We start from the raw sequence: 12,958 nt of genomic DNA on the forward strand, positions 1-12,958 counted from the left end.
CAGCAAATTTGGAAAACTCAGCGCTGGGCACAGGACTGGAAAAGGTCGGTTTTCATTCCAGTCTCAAAGAAAGGCAATGCAAAGAAGGCAAACTACTGCACGATTGCCCTCATCTAACATGCTAGCAAAGTAATTCTCAAAGCTCTCGAAGACAGGCTTCAACAGTACATGAACTGTGAACTTCCATGTGTTCAAGCTGGATTTAGAGAAGGCAGAGGAACCAGAGATCAATTTGCCAACATCCTTTGGATCATAGAAAAAATAAGAGAGTTCCAGAAAACATCTGCTGCTGCTGCTAAATCACTTCAGTCATGTCCGACTCTGTGCAACCCCATAGACGGCAGCCCACCAGGCTCCCCCGTCCCTGGGATTCTCCAGGCAAGAACACTGGAGTGGGTTGCCATTTCCTTCTCCAGAAAAACATCTACTTCTGCTTTATTGATTACATCAAAGTCTTTGACTGTGTGGATCACAACAAACTATATCTGCCTCCTGAGAAATCTGTATGCAGGTCAAGAAGCAACAGTTAGAACAAGACATGGAATAAAAGACTGGTTTCAAACTGGGAAAGGAGTATATCAAGGCTGTATACTGTCACCCTGCTCATTTAACTTATATGCAGAGTACATCATGTGAAATGCTAGGCTGGATGAAGCACAAGCTGGAAACAAGATTGCCCAGAGAAATATCACTAACCTCAGATATACAGATGACACCACCCTTATGGAAGAAAGCGAAGAGGAACTAAAGAGCCTTCTGATGAAAGTGAAAGAGGAGACTGAAAATGCTGGCTTGAAGCTCAACATTCAAAAAACTAAGATCATGGCATCCAGTCCCATCACTCCATGGCAAATAGATGGGGAAACAATGGAAACAGTGGCAGACTTTATATTCTTGAGCTCCAAAATCACTACAGATGCCTAGTGCAGCCATGAAATTAAAAGATGCTTGCTCCTTAAAAGAAAAGCTATGACCAACCTATACAGTATATTAAAAAGCAGACACATTACTTTGCCAACAATTCCACCTAGTCAAGGCTATGGTTTTCCAGTAGTCAAGTATGGATGTGAGAGTCAGACTGTAAAGAAAGCTGAGCACCAAAGAATTGATGCTATTGAACTGTGGTGTTGGAGAAGACTCTTGAGAGTCCCTTGGACTGCAAGGAGATCCAACCAGTCCATCCTAAAGGAAATCAGTCCTAAATATTCATTGGAAGGACTGATGCTGAAACTGAAACTCCAATACTTTGGTTACCTGATGTGAAGAACTGACTAACTGGAAAAGACCCTGATTTGGGCAAAGATTGAAGGCAGGAGGAGAAGGGGACAGCAGAAGATGAGATGGTTGGATGGCATAACCAACTCAATGGACATGAGTTTGAGCATGCTCTGGAAGTTGGTGACAGACAGGAAAGCCTGGGGTACTGCAGTCCATGGGGTTGCAAAGAGTCGTACACGACTGAGTGACTAAACTGAACTGAAACTAATGAAACTGAAAATTTTACATCATTGGTAATATATAAAATGTAGAGTCAGTATATATATATAGTTTTTAAAGTTATATGATGCAGTGACATCATCAAAGGAAGGAGCTTGAAAAGGGGAAAGTTCAAAAACTAAACTTCTGAATCATCCAAAGCTTTGACTCAGTGAAATGATAAAGAATCAGTTAAGAGACTGAAAATAAATTGTAAATGAATTAGATTGAAAACAATCTAATTGTTGTTCTTGTCAGCCAAGCAAACAAGGCATTTCAAGACAGTGAAAATTACCAATTGTACAAATTATGTTTAAAAATTAGTAAGATAAGAACTGGAAAGTGGCATGGATTTGGCATCATGGAAGTCTTTGGTAACTATTACAAGAGAAATACTGATAGAGTTCTGGGAATAAAAGCCTCATCAGAGTGAGAATGAGATTCCATTAACACTAAAGTCACAACTTAGATATAGAGAATATGGTGAGCTTTTTGTATTTGGCCATAAGGAAAGCATAAAAAATAGAGCAGTAGATGGAGAAATTAATGAGGTGACAGTTTCTTTAAGATGAGTGCATGCTAAGTCACCTCAGTCATATCTGACTCTTTGCAACCCCATGGACTATAGCCTGGCAGGCTCCTCGGTCCGTGGGATTCTCTAGGCAAAGGTACTGGAGTGGGTTGCCATTTCCTTCTCTAGGGGATCTTCCCAACCCAGGGATCGAACCTGCGTCTCTTGAATCTCCTGCCTTGGCAGGTGCAATGTTTACAACTAGCACAACAAGATGGGAAAAATCAAATGAGTTTATGCCATTGGGAATAACCTGTAATGAGTGGAATATTAGTGATACAGGACAGAAAGTTGAGAATTGCAGGAGAAATGTCTTTGCTGGCAAAGAGGCATGGGACTGGGTGCACAAATGAAATGGTTCTCCTTATATAGAATCACAGGCAGAACATATTTTGTAACAGGAAGTAAAGAGGTGGTCGGGTAGTTGTCCTGTTTCATTCTGGTATTTCTTCTGATTGCTTTCCTTTTCATACTGAAATAATAAGGAAAATCATTAGGAGATGATGAGAATAGGGAGGATTTTTCATGAAGACAAAAGGAAAATGTTATCCAGGGCAGTGTGATAGTGAATGAACGAGGCAAATATAGCATGATTATGTCTTTTGGACCTACTCTAACTTTCATGATTATGTAAAGGGAGAGCAATCTGCATGATTTCCAGCATTTTTCAAGCCACATTAAGCCAAAAAACTTAGGCACTGAGATTTAGAAAAAAAGTGAATGTGTTCGTCACTCCATTGTGCCAGGCTCCTCTGTCCCTGGAATTCTCCAAGCAAGAATACTGGGGTGGGTAGCCAATCCCTTCTCCAGGGGATCTTCCTGACCCAGGGATCTCCTCAGTTAAATTCAGTTCAGTCACTCACTTGTGTCTGACTCTATGCCACCCCATGGACTGCAGCATCCAGACTTCTCTGTCCATCACCAACTCTTGGAGCTTACTCAAACTCATGTCCAACAAGTCGGTGATGCCATCCAACTATCTCATCTTCTGTTGTTCCCTTCTCCAGCCTTCAAACTTTCCCCAAATCAGGGTCTTTTCCAATTAGTCACTTCTTTGCATCAGGTGGCCAAAGTATTAGAATTTAAGCTTCAGCATCAGTCCTTCCAATGAATGTTTAGGATGGACTGGTTGGATCTCCTTGAAGTCCAAGGGACTCTCAAAAGTCTTCTCCAACACCACAGTTCAACAGCACCAATTCTTGAGCACTCAGTTTTCTGTATAATCCAACTCTCACATTCATACATGACTACTGGAAAAACCATAGCCTTGACTAGACAGACCTTTGTTGGCAAAGTAATGTCTCTGCTTTTTAATATGCTGTCTAGGTTGGTCACAGCTTTTCTTCCAAGGAGCAAGCATCTTTTAATTTCATGGCTGCAGTCACCATCTGCAGTGATTTTGGAACCCAAGAAAATAAAGCCTGCCACTGTTTCCATGGTTTCCCCATCTATTTGCCATGAAGTGATGGGACTGAATGTCATGATCTTAGTTTTTTGAATGTTGAGCTTTAAGCCAGCTTTTTTACTCTCCTCTTTCACTTTCATCAAGAGGCTCTTTAGTTCTTCTTCACTTTCTTTCATAAGGGTGGTGTCACCTGCATATCTGAGGTTATTGATATTACTCCCGGCAATCTTCATTCCAGCTGGTGCTTCATCCAGCCCGGCACTTCACATGATGTACTCTGCATATAGGTAAAATAAGCAGGGTGACAATATACAGCCTTGATGTACTCCTTTCCTGATTTGGAACCAGTCATGTCCGGTTCTAACTGTTGCTTCTTGACCTGCATACAGATTTCTCAGAAGACAGGTTAGGTGGTCTGGTATTGCCATCTCTTTAAGTATTTTCCACAGTTTGTGTACAGTCCAAGGCTTTGACATAGTCAATAAAGCAAAAGTAGATGTTTTTCCTGAACTCTGGTGCTTTTTCAATGATCCAACGGACGTTGGCAATTTGATCTCTGTTTCCTCCTAAGTTGTGAAATTTCTGTGTCTTGTCTTTTATAATTGAAGATTACTGGCAAGGTTTGTGGTAGAATGTCCATCAGTTTGGGTCTAGTTGATGTCTTCTGAGAATGGTGGCTCAGATGGAAAAGAGTCTGCCTGCGATGCAGAATACCTGGGTTCAATCCCTGGGTTGGTAAGATCCCACTGGAGAGGGAATGGCTACCCTGATAGATAGTGTTTCCTGATAGATATTTTGTGTTATGATTGTACTTTCATTTTTGTATTAAATAATTTGTAAATTATTTAATGTATTTTATTGCACTAAATAATATAAATTTGTAATTAATATTTAATGTAAATTATTTATAGACTTTAATGTAAACATTTTATAAATCATACATGTGGTTAACATGTCTACTCTGGTTTTCTTTAGCTAAAAATTACAATTCTTACAATTTCTGAAATGAACATGTATTGTGTTTTTAGGCTCATTTAGGATCCAAAGCACCTGAGTGTTACTTTCCTAAAGAAGACAACTCTTATTTAGTCCACTCAACTCAGTACTCATCAGTAGGTATAACAGCTGACCTCCAGCTAAATACTGCAAATCCTCGAATAAAGCTACCTTCTGACTCCATTTCGTCTCTTCGTGTAGAGGTGAAATATCACAAAGATGATATGTTGCAGTTTAAGGTATGTTTATTATAAACTATCACAATGCATGATTCATCTCTCAAGAAAAATTTTAAATAGATTAGGTGCTTGAGTTTTTCATGTAATATTAAGGATTGTTAATTGAATTGATGATCTTTTGATTCTATAAAGCTTTTTTTATCTTCCTACAGAGCTCATAGCTAGATGCACAATAAGTAAAACTTTCTGTTTTAGCTAGCTTTTTGAATAAGTAAACATATAGTGGTGATTTTTAATTATTTAAATTCTTGATAAATTGATAAATCGTTTAGTTGGACTCTGTTGGTTGTTCCATTCAAGTAAACAAGATAGGACAAAACAAACACAATAAGATCCTTATTGTTTCCATTCTTTTTAAACAGTGATCTGAAGTTTATGGCCAATATAGTAAGAAATACGAAAGAGATAATTTCTTTCAATATTTATACCTAGCAGTTATTTTTCACTTAAGAGCACTGAAGAACTCCATTAAGAAAATTATTAGAAATGCTACTGACTTATATATGACAAATGGAAAGCAATTTCAACCCATACATATGCAGACATTTAACTGAAGAAATACAATCTGGAATAAAATATTAAAATACTTAACACCCTTTACTTTTTTAATATAAATTTATTTATTTTTATTGGAGGCTAATAAAAATGATAGAAATTAAAGACAAAGACAAAAAATGAGAAAACTAAGTGTTTATCCTCATCAGCAAGGAAATAAATGGCAGTTTTAGAAAAAAAAGTGTTTTCTTGTTTAACAAAGAATAGTATTAGAGTACATATTTTAATGAGAATATTCATTAATACACTAATTCTGGAAAATAGTTTACCAATAGATATCAAGGATCCTACAAATTATAATATATTCTGACCTAATATTATCACTTGTAAGTAATATACTAAGTAAAGATGTGAATGAAGATAAATTAGCATTAATATTCATTGTAAAATATTGAGGCAACTGTGTCTAACCATGAGTGGTAAATAATTTTGTGTATCCATATAAGTGAATATCTAGTTCTGAAACTTCTCTTCCTTAAAAGGTCTTACTGTATGAAAAAATGAATTACAAAACATTAAAACAGGTAAAATACTGTACATAATTTAATTCATTATACATCTATATATGTTTATGGAATTTGAAATAGATATATGGACCATGGATACAAAATTAAGAATTATGTAAATAATTTAAATGTTCTTGTTTGAGGCATTATTTAAATTATTTAATGATATGTACCTAAATATATTGGGCTTCCCTGATAATTCAGCTGCTAAAGAATCCAACCTGCAATGTAGGAGACAACAGTTTGATTCCTGGGTCATGAAGTTCCCCTGGAGACAGGATAGGCTACCACTCTAGTATTCTCGGGTTTCCCTGGTGGCTCAGATGGTAAACAATCTGCCTACAATGTGGGAGACCCGGGTTCCTGGGTTGGAAAGATCATGGCAGCCCACTCCAGTATTCTTGCTTGGAGAATCCCCATGGACAGAGGAGCCTGGCAGGCTATAGTCCATGGGGTCGCAAAGAATCAGACATGGCTGAGGGACTAAGCACAGCACAGCACCTAATATGTCACTATTAAGAACTAAACATATCTCTTTTCCTTATTTCTCTATAATAGATTTATGATGCCCAAAATAAGAGATATGAAGTTCCTGTACCATTGAACATTCCAAATACACCAACAAGTACTTATGAAACTAGACTTTATGATGTTGAAATCAAGGAAAATCCATTTGGCATTCAGATTCGAAGAAGAAGCACAAGAAGAGTTATGTAAGTAATTGAATTACTTGATATGAAGGATAGTTTCATTTTAGCTTAGGTGGCAAAGTTGGATGATTATTTTCACAGCCTTCACTGTGCTCCTGTGTCATCAAATCAAAAGTGGTTTTAAAGGTATTAAATAATTGGCTTATTTTAACATTCAAAAACAAAAGTTAGTGAGCCGTTAACAATTGGTCTAAGATTTTATTGATACTTTGGATGTGATGAATTTGATTATTAAATATCAGACCCATTCTTCTATTCAAGCTGAGAGCAAAAATAAAGACTCATGTTGGAAAGCCTGAGGAGTTTTGTCAAAATAAGTATCTATAAATGTGTTTAGAAATATGTCAATATTTTATTAGAACGATTGAAATTGGAGTTTTTTAGTTCTGGATTTTGACCAAGTTAATACTATCTCTGTCAAGAATCAAAAGGAAGTTTAGATGTATGCATATAGATATGATTTTTATGTTCAATGAATAAATTTAATTTTTAAAATATTTCCTTTATTTTAGTGAAAAGTTCTACAAAGTACACTCTTATGTATTTTCTATTACAAAATACTTCTATGTAATTTAAGCTTTCCCTGCTATTCTTTACATGATGTTGTCAGGATGTTTTCAGGTATTGTCAGTATGGATACAAATAATGAAGAAAAACATGTTATATTGTTTCAAAATGTTGAAGAGTTTCATTCCAAATGTTAAAAAGCTAAATGATTTTGTGGAAAATCCCTGGTTCAGAGACATTATTTATTGTTATTCAGGAAGCATTATTCTTTAGCAAATACTTTTCCAAAATCATTAATATAAAAATATGAATATGTTCCAAATTTTTTGTAATAATATGTTTTCTTCCTCTGCCAACTTTCTTTTCCTCTTCTTTTATCTTCTTATTGTAAATGACATTCTCTGTAACACCTTTCTTCTGGATTTCTTTGTAAACATGTTTTTACAAATATAAATTAAAAGATGAAGAAAATGATAAGGTATAGTAATAGAGTTTGAAATTAAAATATACATTATGTGTTATTTATTTTGATATTGATTTCTTTTTATTCTATATGTAGTAAAAGTTTGCTGATTCTCTCAAGAGAACAGGAAAATGAAGGACTTTCAATTCTTAGAACATTTATTACTTATAGGTCGTATATTATTTATATATTTATATTGATTTTATTTTAAAAAGTGATATATATCTAAAGACACACATATAGTCATAATAAGATTATGAATTTGTAAAACATATTTTGATATTTGTTATGTTAGCCACAAAAGTATTGGAATAATTATCTATTTCCATCTATATCTGGGTATGGTAAGCCCTATAGAGGGAAAAATACTACTGATTTTAACATCACCTAAGAAAGAATTACCATTATTATTTTGATCCTATTTGTATACATATGCAGGAATACAATTGCTTTCTTTTGTTTTCAGTTGGGATTCTCGCCTTCCTGGTTTTGCTTTTAACAACCAGTTCATTCAGATATCTACCCGCCTGCCTTCAGAATATGTGTATGGTTTTGGGGAAATGGAACACACAACATTTAAGCGTGACCTGAACTGGCATACTTGGGGAATGTTCACAAGAGACCAACCCCCTGGTGTAAGTACCAGTATTTGACTACCATAAGTGGCAACTAAGACACAGCCATCTCTTTGTTGGCCTGTATTTCAATATTGAAACAATAAAAGGGACTAGAAATCATGACAGTTGCTGGAGTGTTTTTCTGAAAAACAAACAAAAAGTCACAATAAAGTACAGGTGAAAGTAAATTACTGATCAGATAACATCATTGACTACAGTGAGAAGTGAGGTCGTGACCCAATTGCTTACTCTCTCAACTGCATAGAAAGAACATTCAGATTCAATATTCCCTGCCAAATACATGTTTACTTTCAGCTTTTAGAAAATAACTGGCTAAAGTTCTCCTTGAAATTTTCTTTTTTTACCCCTTAGATAAAGATTGGATTCTCACTTTTTCCTTTGTTACCCTAAGCTGCAGTTTTTATGCATTTTTATGAGGTTATGCTGTTAGTTACAAGTTTAGGAAATATTTTTATATACTCATGACACTTTCCCCAAAGTTTTGTCTTATTAATGGTGTATATTTCATGAATATTTAATATATTTCTCACAATTAATATTAACTATAATTACTCTAAATATATCATAGAAAAGTACATTTTAATAAACATACTAGTTCATTTACATTTTTCATATGTCATGTGTACTTAAAGGATATATTCAGCATGAGATTATAAATGTGTATACTATCGTAACCACTTTTTATTTTACGGTGCTCATACAATTTTCATTTGTATCACAATAGTTCAAACTTATGAATGCTGTTTTTCATTTATTCCAGCTTGAAAGACCATGTCTTACCAAAGTTTACCTCTTTAAAACGCTTCAGGAACTTCCCTTGTGGTGCAGTGGTTGAAACTCCATGCTGCCCCTGCAGGAAGCACAAGTTTGATCCTTGGTTGGGGAATCAAAAAAAAAAACAAAAACCCTTCAACATTAAGTACTGGCACTATTAGGTTCATATAACCTTGTTCCTAAATATATAAATTTTCTGTCACAAGCTACTCAGTTACTAGGATTCATTGTGGGTCAATGACACTAATTTGATTAGGGATCATCAACTTATATAAGTTTTGTAATCTTGACATTGCATGACTCTGCATATAGATTTTCCATTCTGAAAAATTAAAAGATGATGCTGAAAATGAAATTAAATGCTCAGTAGAAGAAAAATATATTAATTTAAAATATTATCATAAATTATTATAGAAACTTAGATATCCCATTAAGTACTTAAGGAGATTGAGTACTTATCACTTTAATCATTAATAAAACATTCTATTATTGAAAAAGAAGTACCAATTCATAAATAAATTAAGACACATAATCTATGGAAAAAAACCCAGCTATTCTAAAACCAGTGGTTTCTTTATGTAAGTTAATTTGGCAGTATTTGTGAGTGTTACACATTTGTATATTCATTCTCATACTCTAATGCACTAATGGTTTGAATAATAAATAAATTTTTTTTAAAAATGTGTTTGTTTTAATTCAGTCATAGTGTAGGTATGCAATGAAGGAATATTTAAATTCCTAGGCTCAGTCTTATAGTGAATTTAAATATTACATTGACAAAAATTCACATGCTATTATTATTTAAATATACATTATGTTTATTTTTTCAATTTTAGTACAAACTTGATTCCTATGGAGTTCATCCCTATTACATGGCTCTGGAAGATGAGAACAATGCTCATGGAGTTCTCTTACTTAACAGCAATGCAATGGGTAAAACAATTTTTTAAAAAGTTAAATTAAAAAATCATATTTTATGTGACTCAAATAAAATAATAACATATATAGATAAAATTTAATCATATTTTGGATTTCCAGATGTTACATTTCAGCCAATGCCTGCTCTGACATATCGCATGATTGGAGGAATCTTGGACTTTTATATGTTTTTGGGCCCATCTCCAGAAGTCGCAACACAGCAATACCATGAAGTATGATTGCGGATTTTAAAAAGAGATAAAGTTTTCTTTATAATATAAAGTATTTATCTTAGTTCACCAGGAATTTTTTTTTTTTCAAAGGTAATCGGCCAACCAGTCATGCCACCTTATTGGGCTTTGGGATTCCAGTTATGTCGTTATGGATACAGAAATACTTCACAAGTTGAAGAAGTATATAATGACATGGTGGCTGCTCAGATCCCCTATGTATGTATATCAATTTTTAAAATAGTGTTAAATATGTCATCTATAAAAGCAGAATGAAATAATTAAACATACACTTTAAAATTATTTAAACATTTGACAAAAAGCAATGCATAGTTTGTTAGTAGCACAAAATGAATTGGATATCAGATTATACTGATTGTCTTTAACAGAGGGTTAAAGAAAGGGCTAATACCATTATTTTTCCTTCTTTCTCATCAGTCTTATGACTGTGAGTTGTGCTAAACAAGTCACTATGCACTTGCTTTTCTCTGAGAAACTCTGTGTCCCATAGGTAGTCGAACACATTTATTGTCTTCTTTTAAATGAGTGTAAGAATCCAGGGAACTTATTTCATCAACTGAAATAACAAATTACAGAAAAACACTTTGAGGTGAAACAATGATTTTTGCTGTGGAATTGCTGACAGCTGTCATACAGAATCAGTGGGCTTGCAGAATATCCTCTTCCCTCAATGCGTGGGAAACTAAATAATCAGTTCCTGTGATTTTTATTTTTTAGCAAGATTAAGTAATCTCAGGTATCCTCCTGGTAATATTTAAATATTAAAATCTAGAATGCTTTGTATATAAGAACTCACTCTAAGAAGAATAAGTAGAGTCTCATTTATAAGACATCAAGACACAGTAGAATCCAACATATGGTTCCTGAATACATTATTATAGGGAAATTAGTCCTATGTTACCCAATTTTTTGTAATATCTAGAAAAAGAAATTGTCTTTAACAGAAAATATTTTTTTAAAGTAATTTAGGCCTAAATTAAAGATTTAATAATATAATGAAAGCATTTATTCATATAAATATATTTGTAAATATCTACTGGTAAACAATATTTTGCTTATTTAAGCTTAGGCTATTATTTTGAAAATGACTTTGGTGGATGATAAAAGAATAACAAAATAATTGATGAATTTATTAATAATTTTTTCTCCTTTTATAATTTTAGAATTATTGAAATTATCCCATATTTGCATTTTGTTTCCAGAAATAGAGCAATACTTTTTTTCTGTATACTGTGCAAAATTCCAAGTTATTATTTAGTATAATTTCATAACCTCATAAGTCCTTTACTCTTGTGTCTTATTTCTTTTGGGAATTATAAAACAAAAGATACTGATTTGAAAGGATTTTTACTTCTAAATCAGAATTACTATTTAATGAACTTTTAACAAAACATAGCACTTATATGAACTTGTTCTTAGAATATTTTGCATCTATACATGCTATTTTTATTTCTTGAATATCGCATTACTCAATTCTCAAGCATTGAAACTTTCATACTACTATTACTTTTATAAACATGATAGAATGTGATGAATTCACTCTGCTGATTCTTACCACACTACAATTCACATATTTTTCAGGATGTTCAGTACACAGATATTGATTACATGGAAAGGCAACTAGACTTTACAATTGATGATGAATTCAATGACCTTCCTCAGTTTGTTGACAAAATAAGAAGTGAGGGAATGAGGTACATTATTATCCTGGTCAGTACTTATATTTTATCTTCTTTTTTTAAATTTAATTGTATTTATTTTAATTGGAGGTATTTCATCTTCTATCTGAGCCTTATTATATTAGTTTTGTTCAGATTTCTCTTTTTAACGAGGGAGGAAAAGGTGTTTCAAAATATGAAATATGTAAGTTTGAATTCTACTCCCAAATCTAAAGCTTTCTTCCTTTAACAATTAATTTACATGGGCAGCCACAAGGCTACCTTCATTCTTGGGTTTATCCGTAGAGACCTAAGACTAAATAAAGCTGGGAGTCAAAGACAGGCTGTTTCTTAATAATCACCCAAGCTACAAACTGACCTCAGTTTATAGACACTATCACAAAGTGATGATGGATTTTTTTATTCCTTTAAGATTCTCATATCTCTCTCTGGGACTGCTTCTTACGCTTGTCATGTTTAAAAATTTGCCTTTGAATTAGTGATTCTATGGGGAGAATATTTCATCAATACGTTACAAAAAGCAAGCTAGGCAGTTAAAAATCCCACTGGGGCAATAAAAGCAAAACAAAAATACTAGTAATCTTGCTTATAATCATAGCTAACACATTTTCAGAAGTTCTTAAATTTTCCATCTAAAAATTTAAAAAACAATCAAGCTAGAACACAAAAATTTATACCATCAGTCCATCTGTCAGTCTATGTGATAATACAATACAATGATAATTTAATAATGCAAAATTGTAATATTTCATAACAGCTACCAGGTGGCTATACTTCTATATCATAGACACCTATTTTGTATTTCATTTTCATTTTAGGATCCAGCAATTTCAGGAAATGAAACAAAGCCTTACCCTGCCTTTGAAAGAGGACAGGAGAAAGATGTCTTTATCAAATGGCCTAACACAAGTGATATTTGTTGGGCAAAGGTATTGAATTGATAGCTTGAAATAAAATAAGTGTAAAAATGCTATTTCATTGAAAGTTTCTACTTAATTAAGCAACTGTTAAGGCTATTCAGAAGAAGAGATACAATGATTTAATAGCTAATAAATAAAATAATAGATACTCCATGAGTTCAGTCCAAACTGTTAGAAAGAATTCATATATCATATGTCCAAATACTATTCGTTTCATCTTTCATTTGTTTTTTATCATATTTCTTGGTACCTTGGTGTTTTATTATAAAATTACCACTAATAAGATGGTTATTCATTATTCTATACTACAAAAGTCATTTAATATTTGTCAGTCAGTTCAGTCAGTTCAG

General features: G+C 33.3%; 1 protein-coding gene across 1 annotated transcript in view; it reads left to right on the top strand.

The window, feature by feature from the left end:
• Positions 1-12,958, top strand: part of SI (sucrase-isomaltase) — a 109,691-nt gene that overhangs the window by 54,231 nt on the left and 42,502 nt on the right. The window contains exons 25-32 of the mRNA XM_055570341.1: positions 4,481-4,687; positions 6,307-6,461; positions 7,895-8,063; positions 9,677-9,773; positions 9,879-9,991; positions 10,082-10,207; positions 11,591-11,719; positions 12,507-12,617. Of these exons, the coding sequence (XP_055426316.1) occupies positions 4,481-4,687; positions 6,307-6,461; positions 7,895-8,063; positions 9,677-9,773; positions 9,879-9,991; positions 10,082-10,207; positions 11,591-11,719; positions 12,507-12,617 (1,107 nt within the window). The remainder of the gene's footprint in view (positions 1-4,480; positions 4,688-6,306; positions 6,462-7,894; positions 8,064-9,676; positions 9,774-9,878; positions 9,992-10,081; positions 10,208-11,590; positions 11,720-12,506; positions 12,618-12,958) is intronic.

Source organism: Bubalus kerabau, chromosome 2, assembly GCF_029407905.1.
Source record: "Bubalus kerabau isolate K-KA32 ecotype Philippines breed swamp buffalo chromosome 2, PCC_UOA_SB_1v2, whole genome shotgun sequence".
Lineage (NCBI taxonomy): Eukaryota > Metazoa > Chordata > Mammalia > Artiodactyla > Bovidae > Bubalus > Bubalus kerabau.